Source organism: Corvus brachyrhynchos, unplaced genomic scaffold (genome assembly GCF_000691975.1).
Source record: "Corvus brachyrhynchos isolate BGI_N302 unplaced genomic scaffold, ASM69197v1 scaffold119, whole genome shotgun sequence".
Lineage (NCBI taxonomy): Eukaryota > Metazoa > Chordata > Aves > Passeriformes > Corvidae > Corvus > Corvus brachyrhynchos.
Window position 1 is genome coordinate 467,899 of NW_008240054.1, and position 12,455 is coordinate 480,353.

At 49.0% G+C, this 12,455-nt stretch overlaps 1 protein-coding gene across 1 annotated transcript in view; it reads left to right on the plus strand.

The window, feature by feature from the left end:
* Nucleotides 1–488: 488 nt before the first annotated feature.
* Nucleotides 489–12,455, plus strand: part of ANTXR1 (anthrax toxin receptor 1) — a gene marked incomplete at its 3' end in the record, with an annotated part of 83,939 nt that continues 71,972 nt past the window's right edge. Inside the window, exons 1-4 of the mRNA XM_017744683.1 lie at nt 489–1,011; nt 8,612–8,683; nt 9,344–9,415; nt 11,837–11,918. Coding sequence (XP_017600172.1) covers nt 860–1,011; nt 8,612–8,683; nt 9,344–9,415; nt 11,837–11,918 — 378 coding nt within the window. The remainder of the gene's footprint in view (nt 1,012–8,611; nt 8,684–9,343; nt 9,416–11,836; nt 11,919–12,455) is intronic.

The following is a 12,455-nucleotide window of genomic DNA, read 5'->3' on the forward strand; positions in this document are numbered from 1 at the left end:
AAGATGTAGGGACAGGACAAGGGTGAGTAGCCTTAAACTGGGAGAGGGCAGGGTTAGATGGGATAGCGGGAAGGAATTCCCGCTGTGAAGGTGGGGAGGGGCTGGGATGGAATTCCCAGAGGAGCTGTGGCTGCCCCTGGATCCCTGGCAGTGCCCAAGGCCAGGTTGGACGGGGCTTGGAGCACCCTGGGGCAGTGGAAGGGGTCCCTGCCATGGCAGGGGGGGGATGGGATGAACTTTAGGTCCCTCCCAACCCAGGCCAGGCTGTGATTTCCTGCTGGGTGCCTGCTGTGAGCACTCGGCCTCTGTCCTGCTACCTGCAGCTGCTGTGGGGTGTTAACGTGCTCAGTGCACAAATATGCTGAAAAGCAGACTCTGCTCGGCCCGAGCTTTGGCCACGAGATGGCATTCTCTGAGCTTCTTTTGCTGAGGAAAAGTAGAGCTTGCCATCTTTAATAATAACAATAATAATTAAGGGGGGGGGGAAGCCACAAACCCTCCCTGTATTTTCTGAAGTCTGTGACAAAGCAAGATTTGTGAGGAGGCTGCTCCTGCTCTTGCCAAACAATGGTGCTGCGTTCCGAGAGCTGCAAGGGAGACTGAGGGTCAAGTCCCTTTAAAAAAAAAAAGTGAAATACAGTATTGTGCATCTTGAAATCTGAAACCAAGAAACAGAAGTGCAAGGGAAACAAGGGGGAAAGTCTTGCAATTTCTGTGGACAACTGTTGCAAGTGGAGTTTTGAGGAATACAACATACATATATATATTTAAAGGTCATTGAATGGCTTTTGTGGAGAAACCTGTGAAATAAAGGAGCCTTGGAAGAAGAGATTTCTTTTTCTCCTCCTCTCTGGATATAATGGCCATTGCAAAGCAAAGCATCTTGAGATTTGGCTTCAAATGTGTCTTCCTAGCAATTTTTACACTCACCTGTGATGGACACGGCGGAAAGAGAGAGAATGGTGGTCCTGCCTGCTACGGAGGATTTGATTTGTATTTCATTCTGGACAAGTAAGTCAGTCCTACTTTGTTCTTTTTCACAGAGTTCTTTCACTAGGCAGGAACCGGAACGGCACATGCTGATATCGAGGAGGTTTTATTTGGATTTTGGTTTTGTAGAAGTCACTGCGTCCCCGAGGGACCTCTGAAACTCCCGACTGCTTGCTTTGTTATTGTTGTGGTAACTTCTTCGATAGGTCCAGTGCCTAAACCCCGTTGTGCTCTGTAAATCACATCCTTATAAATTTTCCCGACGCGGGAGCTTTGTGTGTACTCGAACTCGAGTGCGCACTCGAGTTTCTTCAAACAGCGCCTGGGAGCGGGGCAGCCCCAGGTCCGCTCCGGTTTTCCCGTGAGCCGGGGAGCTCGGGGCTCTCAGGACAGCGGGGCGTGCGGGGTTATTCCTGCAGCCCCGGCTCCAGGGCGGAGAACGTGGAGGAAGCGCTCGCCAGCCTGGAGCCGTGCCCGGGCCCCCTCTGCCCCCCGGGCCGTGCCCGAGCCCCCTCTGCCCCCCGGGCCGTGCCCGAGCCCCCTCTGCCCCCCGGGCCGTGCCCGAGCCCCCTCTGCCCCCCGGGCCGTGCCCGAGCCCCCTCTGCCCCCCGGGCCGTGCCCGAGCCCCCTCTGCCCCCCGGGCCGTGCCCGAGCCCCCTCTGCCCCCCGGGCCGTGCCCGAGCCCCCTCTGCCCCCCGGGCCGTGCCCGAGCCCCCTCTGCCCCCCGGGCCGTGCCCGAGCCCCCTCTGCCCCCCGGGCCGTGCCCGAGCCCCCTCTGCCCCCCGGGCCGTGCCCGAGCCCCCTCTGCCCCCCGGGCCGTGCCCGAGCCCCCTCTGCCCCCCGGGCCCCTCTGCCCCGAGCAGCGATCGAAGGTAAAACCCAGCCCAGAGCGGGGCTGCTCCCTTCGGAAGGGGCTGAATTCAGCTGCCGGGATGGAGAATAGCTAGAGTGCCTCATTTAAAGAGAGCTTTATTTTCTGTCGCTGAGTCACACTTTCTTTGTTTCCTCTGTTAATCAAATGCATATTTACTGTTTAGCTGTTTGTACTGAAGGTAACTTCCCACCCCGCTTTTTCATCGCTAATTGTGACACTGTCATCTCCTTGGCACTGTCAGAGTGCTGCTTTTTTCAGATGTGGATGGAGCAATGTGGAGTCATTTTGTGCTGAGCTTTGGAAAGCTTCATACTAAAGCAATACAACAATTTAAAAAAACCCCCAAACTTAAAAAATACTAGCTGAAATGATTGTCCTGATTTTCTTGATCAAGAACAGTTATTTGGAACCAAAGGCTTGGAAATACTGGAGATTATGCCTGCCAGAGCCATGGCACTGACATTAATAACCATAAATTTCACAGACAGGAAAGTATTTGCAAGTTGCCAAAAGTGCTCACAGACGAAGTTTCTGACTGATCCTCTTGAGTGTTTTGCAGTAGCTCCCACATTCCATTAGTATAAATGACTTGGAATTACATAACCCTTTATTACAAAATATTGGGTAAAAATCTAAGACCGAGACAGTGGCTGCTTCAGTGTGCCAGTTGTCCTGATGCTCTAGGGGGAAGGATTTATTTATTTTATTCAGTGGAAAGATCTACCTGGCTTATTCATTTTGCTGCTCTTCAGTTATTAGTTGGAATAACTCTATTGCTACAAATGGAAAAATCCCAAACCTAAACAAACCCAGAGCATGATTTGTACTGCAGAGAGCTTTTGTCAACTGCATTTCCCTGGAAGATGAAGCAGGATTGAAGGTTTTCTCAAATCTCATGGATGTGCTGTGTTAATGTAACTTTGGCAGACCCTTAATTCAAATTCTGTGCTGTTCCCTCACTAAAATCCATGACTTCTGAGCCTCGCTCACGGGATTATGGATTTGGGTGGAAACACAAGCCTTGGCACAAACTTTAAAGCAGGCAGGCTGGCCCCAGTGTATGTATCAAGGTATCCAACAAAAATCCTGCTTTGACAGTTGCAGAATTCCTGTTTCTGGGATTTTTCTGCTGCAGAAATGAACAGGATCTGATGTAAAAATTTCCTTGGTCTCCAGTGGAATTTGGAGGAGCGTTGTGGTTTTTCAGCTGTTCCTGAGTACAATACACCATGGGGCCTGGTTGTTTAACCTCTGAGGAGAGATTTATTGTGGTGGAGTTGGTTATCCCGTAGCCTTTAACACTTCCATGGAATCATAGAATGGTTTGAGTTGGAAAGGTCTTTACAGATCATCTGGTTCCGTCTCATGCCATGGACAGGGAACCTTTCACAGACCATGGCGCTTGTCTTTGGATTGCAAAATCTCAAACTGCATCTATTTTCTCAATTTAGTCTCAAGCTGTGTGTTATTTAGAGTAGCTATTTGATGTTTGGAGTAGCTACTTGCTCTTTAGAGTAGCTATTTGTTGTTTCAGGTACCCTTGTGTGCCCTTTGCTGTTTGGGTTCTGAAGGAATTCTGCAGGAGTAACACCTGAGTCTTCTCAGCAGCCTTCTGCTGCAGCCTGTGTGTGTCACAGGGATCGTTCCTGTGGTGGGCAGATAATGGGGGGTTCCTGCCCACGTGCAGAAAACACGCAAGGAACTGTACGTGTGTGAAAGAAATCTTGGCTCTGAGAGGTCCTTGGCAAAATGAAGCAAGGAATCCAAGCTGTTTCCTGTGATCCCTTCCTCATCCAGCCAGGTAGTGGATCTGTTTTTAACCAGTTGCACTAAGTGAAGCTCCTGCTCTGGAGAGGCTGATGTTTGTTCCTTTGAGAGTAGCTTGAGTAGCTGTAGTTACTGCCACTTAAGCAGGATTCCAAGTCCAGATTTGCACTCAGAGTGTGGAAGACACAGGGCCCCGATGGGATGGGAACAGGCAGACCCCAGGCAGGGAGCGTGAGCCTCAGGATCTTCTCCTTTCCCTGGGGAAGTGAGCCCCGGAGCAGAGCTCCCCACAGCACTCACAGAGCTGCAGAATGCTCCAGCTGCTCTCAGAGGAACAAACACAGGGAATGGTGACACTCAGTGTCTGCAGAAAGAGATTCAAAACCATCTCTGCTCTTCTTTGACCAGCGAGTGATTCCCTGGGTTTCTTTCCAGGGTCACAGGCCTGCATCCAGAGCGAGGTGTGCATTTTGTTGGGATGGCAGGGGCTTGCAAGATGTGGAGGGATGGTTTTCCTCTGTGTTAGCATGAGGGCTGAGGGATGCCAGCAAGGCAGGGTGGAGAAATTTGTGCATTTTTGTGTCTTTTTGCTTGTTGCCTGAAGGAACGTAATTAACTCCCAAGTCTGCCAAGGGCAGGCAATTGCAGCGAGCTGAGCTCATGTGTGAAATCCTTGCCAGTCAGGACCTGTGGATGTGTTTTTTACCCAGTGATGCATCTTAGATAACCATTCCTTGGTAAAAGGAATGGGCAGGAGCTTCCTTCCAGCCAGGATCCAGTGTGTGCCTGCAGCACTCTGTGCCTTATCTGCTGACTGATGTAAATGAAGTCCACGGCTACTTGTTTATTAGTTGGTTTGTTGCATACCCCCTACCAGCCAGGAGGAGAAGGATGTTCTTGGACTGAGACTGGGCTTAGAGGCTTGTCCTGCCCTGAACTGAGCCTCTGTGGACCCTGTGACCTCCAGTGTTTGGCAGTGTCCTCAGTGAGCTGTCTCCTGTGAAGTGTGGCACGCGATAATAGCGTTTCCTCAAAGAATTGCATCATCTCTCAGACATCTCTGTGCTATGGAGGGCTTTCAGAATTGCTCCTGAAGTATTTGGAAAGACAAAGGACACTTTTTGGCTCATTTGTGTTATTTTTGAAGAGCTCAATAAAGAGATGCTGCACAACTTCTGAGCTAAATGTCATCTCTGAGAGCCAAGAGACTTCCTGGAGTTAGTCCAAAGCCATGAAAGCTTAAGGAGATTTTTCGATCAATATCAGCCTCTGAACCAAGTGTCTTTATGTCCTTTGGTCAGCTGCAGAGCACATAACACATGTGAGGCCTCAATGCAAGAGTGTGGCCTTGGTTCTGTGACTCTCCTAGTTTGTGAACTGAATAAACCCCTGGGTATTCTGAGAAGGTGCAACAGCAGAAGTGGAAAAGTGGAGTCTAAAATGTGCAAAAAAGACCAAGTCTAGGGAGGTTTGAGTTGCTGCAGCTTTGGGTTCTGGAGCATCTTGTCCCAGTGAGAAGGGGGAAGGCACCTGCTGAAGGCAGGGCTTGGCCAGAGCCTGGCTGGGGGCACGCAGTGTCTCTCTCTACACTTGCATTCCCTTTGGATGTGCAGAATGCCAGTGGAGCTGACCACAGAATGGATCACTCTCTTGTTAAAGAGAACAGTTTACTTAGGTTTAATTTCCATTTATTGGGCCCTCTCCAGAAGAGATTTTGGCATCCTCACGATGAGCCTTTTCTTAATTTGCAAGTTTATAGCATCAACCATTCAGCTGCAAAGCATTGGCTCGCTGATCTTCTTGTTTCTTTTGGGAATATGAAGAGAGAACTATTTGAAAATTGGCTTTTCTTATCTTACAGTTAGACTCTAGAAATGCTTGTCCTACTCAGAGTTCTTGGCCTGCCTCACTGTACAAGGGAAGTCTTTCACAGTGTGGCTGCGGAATGATGCAGCTCGAGGAGGTGGACACCGTGGGCTAATGCTGGTTTTGTAAACGTTGCACTGACTGCAGAAAGGTTGGTGGTATTGGGTTTGTCCATTTTATGCCAAGTGAAGAATGTAAGAAGTCTGAAGTGTGTTTCAGAAAATGCATTTTATGTACAAGGAGTGCTTTTTTCAAGTGCAGACCTGGGCATTTCTGGCCCCTGACACCAGAGGGAGAAATGAACTCCAGGCAGACGGAGCTGTCTGGCTCAGGTGGGAATTGCTGTGCAGGAAGGAATGATGTGTGGTCAGCAAAAGTGTGAACACTGTTTTTGTTAGAGCTGTTACAGCTTGCTCTGGTAGAGTTGGGGAAAAACTGGACTGCAGACTATTCCAGTGATCCCACTCCAGGGCCTTGGGAACTGAGAAGAAATCATCCTCCCTTTATGGATAGAGTGGGTTTGGTTTTATGATTGCAGCAGTGGTAAGAAGTTTCATTAAAATAGGCATTTAACTTCTGCTGCTCCTGAACTTGAGGTGTGTTAATGGATACCTGGGAAGATCTCATGGAAAAAGAGCTGTAACTGGTGGTGTTCCAGAGGGCAGGAAGATGGGACTGCTGGTGGGACAGCACTGTGAGGACGATGAAGTGGAGGAGGTGCAGCAGCAGCTGAATTTGTATCTGTGTGAAGAACTAAAAAGCACTGCTCACCTGTAGAAACTGCCCAAGCCACCTCAGACCAGCAGAACAAGAGCTGGAAAAGCAAACGCTTCCCAGCATGTGCTGTGGACTCATCGACTGGCACATCTCTGGTGGGAACTGAGCCACTGGGTTTTGAGCTTTATTCTGGCAAGCACTCTTTTCAGAAATGCAGGACTCCAGAGCCACGGGAAGTGTCAGGGCTCGGTGTGACATCCTGCACACCTGATGTGGCTGGGTGTCCTTCCCAGCTGCAAGAGTCATTTGAGGGGATGATCAGCTTTTGCTCAGGGGGGAAGAAACAACCCAAGGCTAAGGGGGCTTCCAGGGCAGTGTCCTGCTGCCAGAGTTCTCCCTTAACGTGGAGAGTGGTGTGGTCACTTTACCTGATGGCTGGGAGGAGGTTGGGCAGGGGCTGCTGGTCCCAGCTCCACGTGTCTGCTACCAGAAGGGTCCAGAGACGTGGGAAACTTCACTGAGGTGTGTTTTTTGGGAGGTGGATGTACGGTCTAAAGTGACACTTGTTTAATTGAAGCAAGGACAAATTGGTTTATGATTATCAAAGCCTTGGCTTTCCGTGTCTTCTGGAGACTGACGCGACCCTTGCTATAAAGTCAAGTGTTTCTTTCATGCCTCACATAAGGACAATCAATACTGATTTTCCAGGCCAGTTCTAGGAAATGATTTGGGCTATTTGGCATTGCTGGGACTGGAGTGCCTGTGGTGTCCAAGGTCTCAGAGTTATCCCATACATCCAAGGGGAATTTGCACCTGGGGCTGAGCTTTGTGTGTCTCTGTTCTATCAATTTACAGTTTGGATGGGGCAGGAGCTCAGTTTCCTGTCTGAGAGCGAGTCCTGTTGTACCTCACCCCTCATCTCCTATGATGCCAGTTTTCCCACTGTCTGTGGTTTAATTGGTTTGTCAAGACCTTTGCTACTGGTGCTCCCTTAGCCCTCTTTGGCACACGTTTGTGTGGAGAACAAGCCATGGTGTCATGTCCTGGTCTGACGAAAAAGAGCCAAGAAATAATTCAGCACTAGGAGCACTTGCTTATGATCACGCCTGCTCTGCCATCTGTCCCACCCTGAGCAGGGTGTCTGTAAGGCCATCCTCAAACTGATGCTTTTGGGATCTTTGTGCAGCAGGAGCTGGCAGGGTCACAGTTTTTGCACGCTTTTGTACGTGAGCAAAGGTCCTCAGTGCATGGACAGATTGGGGTCATACAGAGAAAGAACAGCTCCAGGAACCGTGGAGCAGGAGGGAAAGGCCAAGGCTCTTTCTGCATGGCTGTGAATGCAAAGCAGGTGTGGGGAAAGGGGGCAGGAAGTGTCTGTGACCCACACAATGAACTCTGCGTGCTTCTCATGCTTCTGCAAAGGCAGCAAGGCCCTGAGCGGCCAGACTGGGGTGGATGCCCCAGGCTGGGGAAACCTGCTCTGGCTCTGCACTGGCATTGCCAGAGCTGAGGTAGAACAGAACAGCTCAGATGCCTTTTCTTCCTGTGAAGTGAAAAACCATCTCAAATGTTCATCTTTCTTCCTCAGGCTGCAGATCAATGAAGTTTCTGTTAAAGCTGGAATGGTTATTTCCCCAATAAATATTTCTAATTGTACTCAATGAATTAAATAAGTGATGACACATTTATTTTCCAACTCTAGGAAGGAAATTTTTTCCAATATTAATATTCCAGTGTTCATAGAAGTGTTTATGCCAGAAGGGGCATTTTGTGCTGAAAGATTCTGATTAACCTAATTTTTTCCTCGTTCTTACAACATAACGAAGAATAATCCAATCCCATTATAGCCTATGGTTTATTCTCCTGAGGAGCAAAATTAGTTTGTTTTGTCTTTAACTGAGGTGTGAAAGAATTAACCAGAGAAGCTGAGATGTGGACTAAGGTGTTTTACTTTTCATAGATTCTGGCACAGTGGAAACACTGGAGAAGTTCAATAATCTGTTCCTCCAACTGCATGCAATTCTCAGAATACACTTGAGCTAAAAGCTCTGTGTAATGGTTTGGAAGTGAGTGGGTGGAATTAATCTGAAACATTGTGCAGAGAGACAGCTCTTCTCTCACATCAGGTTTATTTGGTTAAGGCTGTGTTAAGGTCCAGCCTAGCTGCCACAAGCTACTGCCAAGGGTAGCCTCAAACATTTGCATGGAGTGGGAATTGTTCTTGCTTTTTAAAGTTAAGTGGGAAATGTCAATTACAGTTTGATCTCTCGTTAAAGGAAGAGTATGGGCAGTGAGTGTTGGACAAAATAGAAGCAAATGCCTCACTGAGCAATGTGTGACAGAGCATATGGCTGGGGATACGTCAGCTAATGTGTCCTGTAATCACTGTGTCCCTAGATCGGGAAGCGTCCTGCACCACTGGAATGAGATCTATCATTTTGTGGAACACTTGGCCCGCAAGTTCATAAGGTAAGGAGGGCTGCAGGTCCCTGGGTGGCATCTGAGGGGGTGCCTGGGGCTCCCAGTCTCAGCATATGCCGCTTCCCACTGGGGGCTGTGGTGGAGAAAGGGCTCTTGATGCTTTTCTCAGATCTCCCATTGACTGCTCGTCCCCAAGTTTCTGTTATGTGGGAAGTGGGGGGAGATAAGCCAATTCTGTTTATTCCTGCCTGCTTTCCACGGATCAAACCTTGTTTCTGTGAGGGAGGGATCCTCCTGTCTCCGAGCTGCTGCCCGAGGTACAGATGTTTGGGGCTGCAGGGAGAGCCTGTGGCTGCAGCTTTCAGGCTCTGCATGAGAATCCCTCGGGATAGGGGATGGAATGAGTTGTGACAAACATAACGAGCCTTCCCTCATCTCCGTGGGGACACCAGGGTGCCTTTAAGCCTTTCTGGCTTTAGCAGTCCCAAGGTTGTGATGCAAGTGTTCTTCACGTCTTTTACAAGGATTCCCCACGGTTTCCCTCGACCAAGAAGGCCCAGGGCAAAGTACATTTTCCTGGCCTGCTCGTGTCTTCCATCCTGTTGAGTTGTAACTGGGATGGCAGAGTGTCCTGTGTGGTTGTGTTACACACACAGCAAGCTCTGCTCTGCACCACCAAATTAATTCACTGTTTTTTCTCTCCTCTAGCCCTCAGCTGAGGATGTCCTTCATTGTTTTTTCAACTAGAGGGACAATTCTAATGAGGTTAACAGAAGACAGGTAAGAAGAGGTTTAAAGGTCAACAGCAGCTTTTGTGTCCTTGTAGTTTCCTTCACCTTCCTTTCCCAGTGATTTCCAGCCCACTGGGAATGGTGTTGCGGCACCTCTGTGCCTCTCCATTTAATTGGTAGAGTCACATGCCCATGCTCACACAGTGGAATGCACTAAGGCCTCTCAGGGCAGAAGTTGCCTTCTTAATTTCAGCTTCTAAATGTCCTTCTGTCAGCTGTCAGGGTTTTAGCTCACACTGGTTTCGTTGAGGGAGTCTGCACTCCCCAGAGATTCAGGCTTTTGTCAGAGAATCAGAGACTCAGTGCTTGTGAAACATCTTCTGGGAGCTTCTGCAAACAAATAGGTGAAGCTCCCTTCCCATTAAAGCAGGCTTGGAAGCCAGAGGTGACACCCACACTCCTGGGATAGAGGGGAACGTGATTTCCTTGAAGGGCTGAAGGTATGTCACAGACAAATGTTTGGGATGGAGTGCAAGGGTGTGGATTTTTTGGCAATAATAGTTTGATTGCCTTGTTTGTGGAGCATGTTCCTGCCACCCCCTTCTAGACCCCCAAGTTAATCCCAGTAAAATCTATGGGATGGATTTTTTTAAAATTTTATTCTGACTTCCAAGGAGAGCTGGATGAGGTCCTTAAATCGCTCTCGCTTCCTCTGTTAACTTCATTGCCACGTGGAGCAAAAATATATGTACCACATGTGTAGGGTGTATAAGTCAGCATGTGTTTTACATATTGGATGTCTGAAATCGCATACCAGAGCAGCTGCCATGGGGAGGAAGCTGGCAGCTGTCCTACAGAGCACTGCACACACACCAGCCTTGAAAACGTCCTTAAACCCAGCCAGCCTCAGCATCTCCTGCCACTTACTGCAGCAACAGGGATAAAGAGAATGGGCCATATTTATTTAACTGGGTGCCAGAGGAAAACCTGTTCCCTGCCTCTTGCTGTGTCCCACCCTATGAGCAAACCCCATCGCAGAGATCTCCTTTCTGCTCAGGCTCTGAACTGCGAGACTGAAATGCTTCCCATGTGGAAATGTATTCCATATTTACCCAGCTGTCCCAGAAATGTTGGCTGGGAGCAGGATATTGATATGGCATTAGTCTCAGAGCCAGCTGAGTGCAGAGCTGCTGGGTTTTACTGGGCACTGACAAACAAGGGGTGTGCTCTGATTTAGTTCACACTGGCCTCCCTCACCTGGGAAAGTGGAGCAGTGAGAGAACCTTCCCTGCCTTGTCTGTGTGGTGTTTCACATCTGAATGTGAGGGTTGAGGGTGCTGAGCATTCCTTTTGGGAATACTGTGCATGTAAGGGGACTGGACTGACAGATTTTAGAGACTTTTGCTGCATATTTTAAAATTTCAGTGTTTACCTCTGAAAAATAGTTTTGATCACAGGAAATGCTCCATTTTATATCCAGCCTTGGTTTGGTATGTGCATGGGTGCCTGAGAGGAGGAACCTTGTAACAGTGTCTAACTAGTTTGGGATATCACAGGTACAAAATGGGTTCTTGAAAGTTTGGTAATTCATCTCTTGGTAAAAGCAGCCAGTCTTTGCTCCCCAGTCTTTGCTGTGCAGACTGAGCAATGTGAATGCCCTGCTGCATTCAGCCTCACAATGTGACCTCTGAGGATGGGATTGCACAAACTGGGCTTTCTGAAGGGGTTAAAAAATGTAGAGACAAAGCTGGCTTCTGGCATGCCTTTGTGGCCCTGCCTGCAGTGACTTCATCCCTTTCCCATGGAGATTGTGCCGTTTGCTCAGATACACCCCACACACTGCAGGGTTTTATCTTGCATTAAACACTCCTGGCCTGTGCTTGGCTTCCAGACTTTGGTGTCTGCCCCTCAGTGGAACAACAAATGACCATCCATCCCACAGAGCCCGCAGCTGAGCTGTCACTGTGCCTGGCACTCCTAAAAAGAATTAAAATACATACCCTGACTCACAAAAAGCCTTTGGGAGAGGCTTCAGTCTTCAAGTCAGTTTGACCAGGAACTGAAGATGCAGCATCCATATAAACTGGAGTTGCCAGGACGGTCTGAGAGGGACATTTCTTGTTGCTCTTTGGTAATGTTCGTATACTCAAGTCAGCAAACGTGAGGAAAGTGAGCCAGGTGCAAGTCAGCTGCTGAGGTTTGACCAGGGAATATTTATTTAGGAAGAAATGTATGAAATGTGTGGATATTGACCTCGGAGGTGGTGCTGTTGTGATGCCTTCCCCAGGCTGTGGGAACACTGGGAGCACAGCTACTCGGTTCCACATCCTTAGAGAGGTATCTAGCCCGTGTAAACACTGGGTTAACTCTTCCTCCCACCCCTCTGTGTCTGGCTCTGCCTTCACCTGGCTGTCAGGATATCCCAGTGGCTTTGCTCCTGGATCTAACAGAGTGCCTGCCTTCATTCCAGGGAGCAGATCCGCCAGGGCTTGGAGGAGCTGCAGAAGGTGCTGCCAGGAGGGGACACGTACATGCACGAAGGATTTGAGAGGGTAACTGGTGCAGGCTCAGTGCCTGAGCAGTGTCTGCTGCTCCTCAGGAGCTGTAGAACACAGGGGGCTGGTTAAAATCTCTCTGCTGGGTGGGAAGCTGTCAGTCCTACCTGGGCCTGCAGTCCTGTGACAGTGAGGTGAGGCCACAGCTCACACCTGGGGTGGCCAAATAAATGCAGATGTTATTGTCTGCTCTGACCTTCTCCTTCTGGGTGCATTTTTTACATGTTTTACAAGCTCATGAGTTTTTCTAAACCTGAGCTCCTGCACTCCCTTCCATCTCTGTCCTACGTGGGTTTTGGGGAGGATTTTGAACTGTCTGCCTATTGAAAGTGCTGCCCCATCATTGAGATGTGAACACACAGCAGACACTCAGCTGACAGAGCTGCTGGTTTATTTGCAGTTGGAGTAGTTGATCTGGAGGTGCTGGGGAATATTTAGCATTGGGCCCAGGATGTTCCTCGAGGATGGAAGTGGATGGGATTTCCAGAGAGAAGAATAGAGGGAGACAACACTGGGGTTGGTTTGACTGATAAG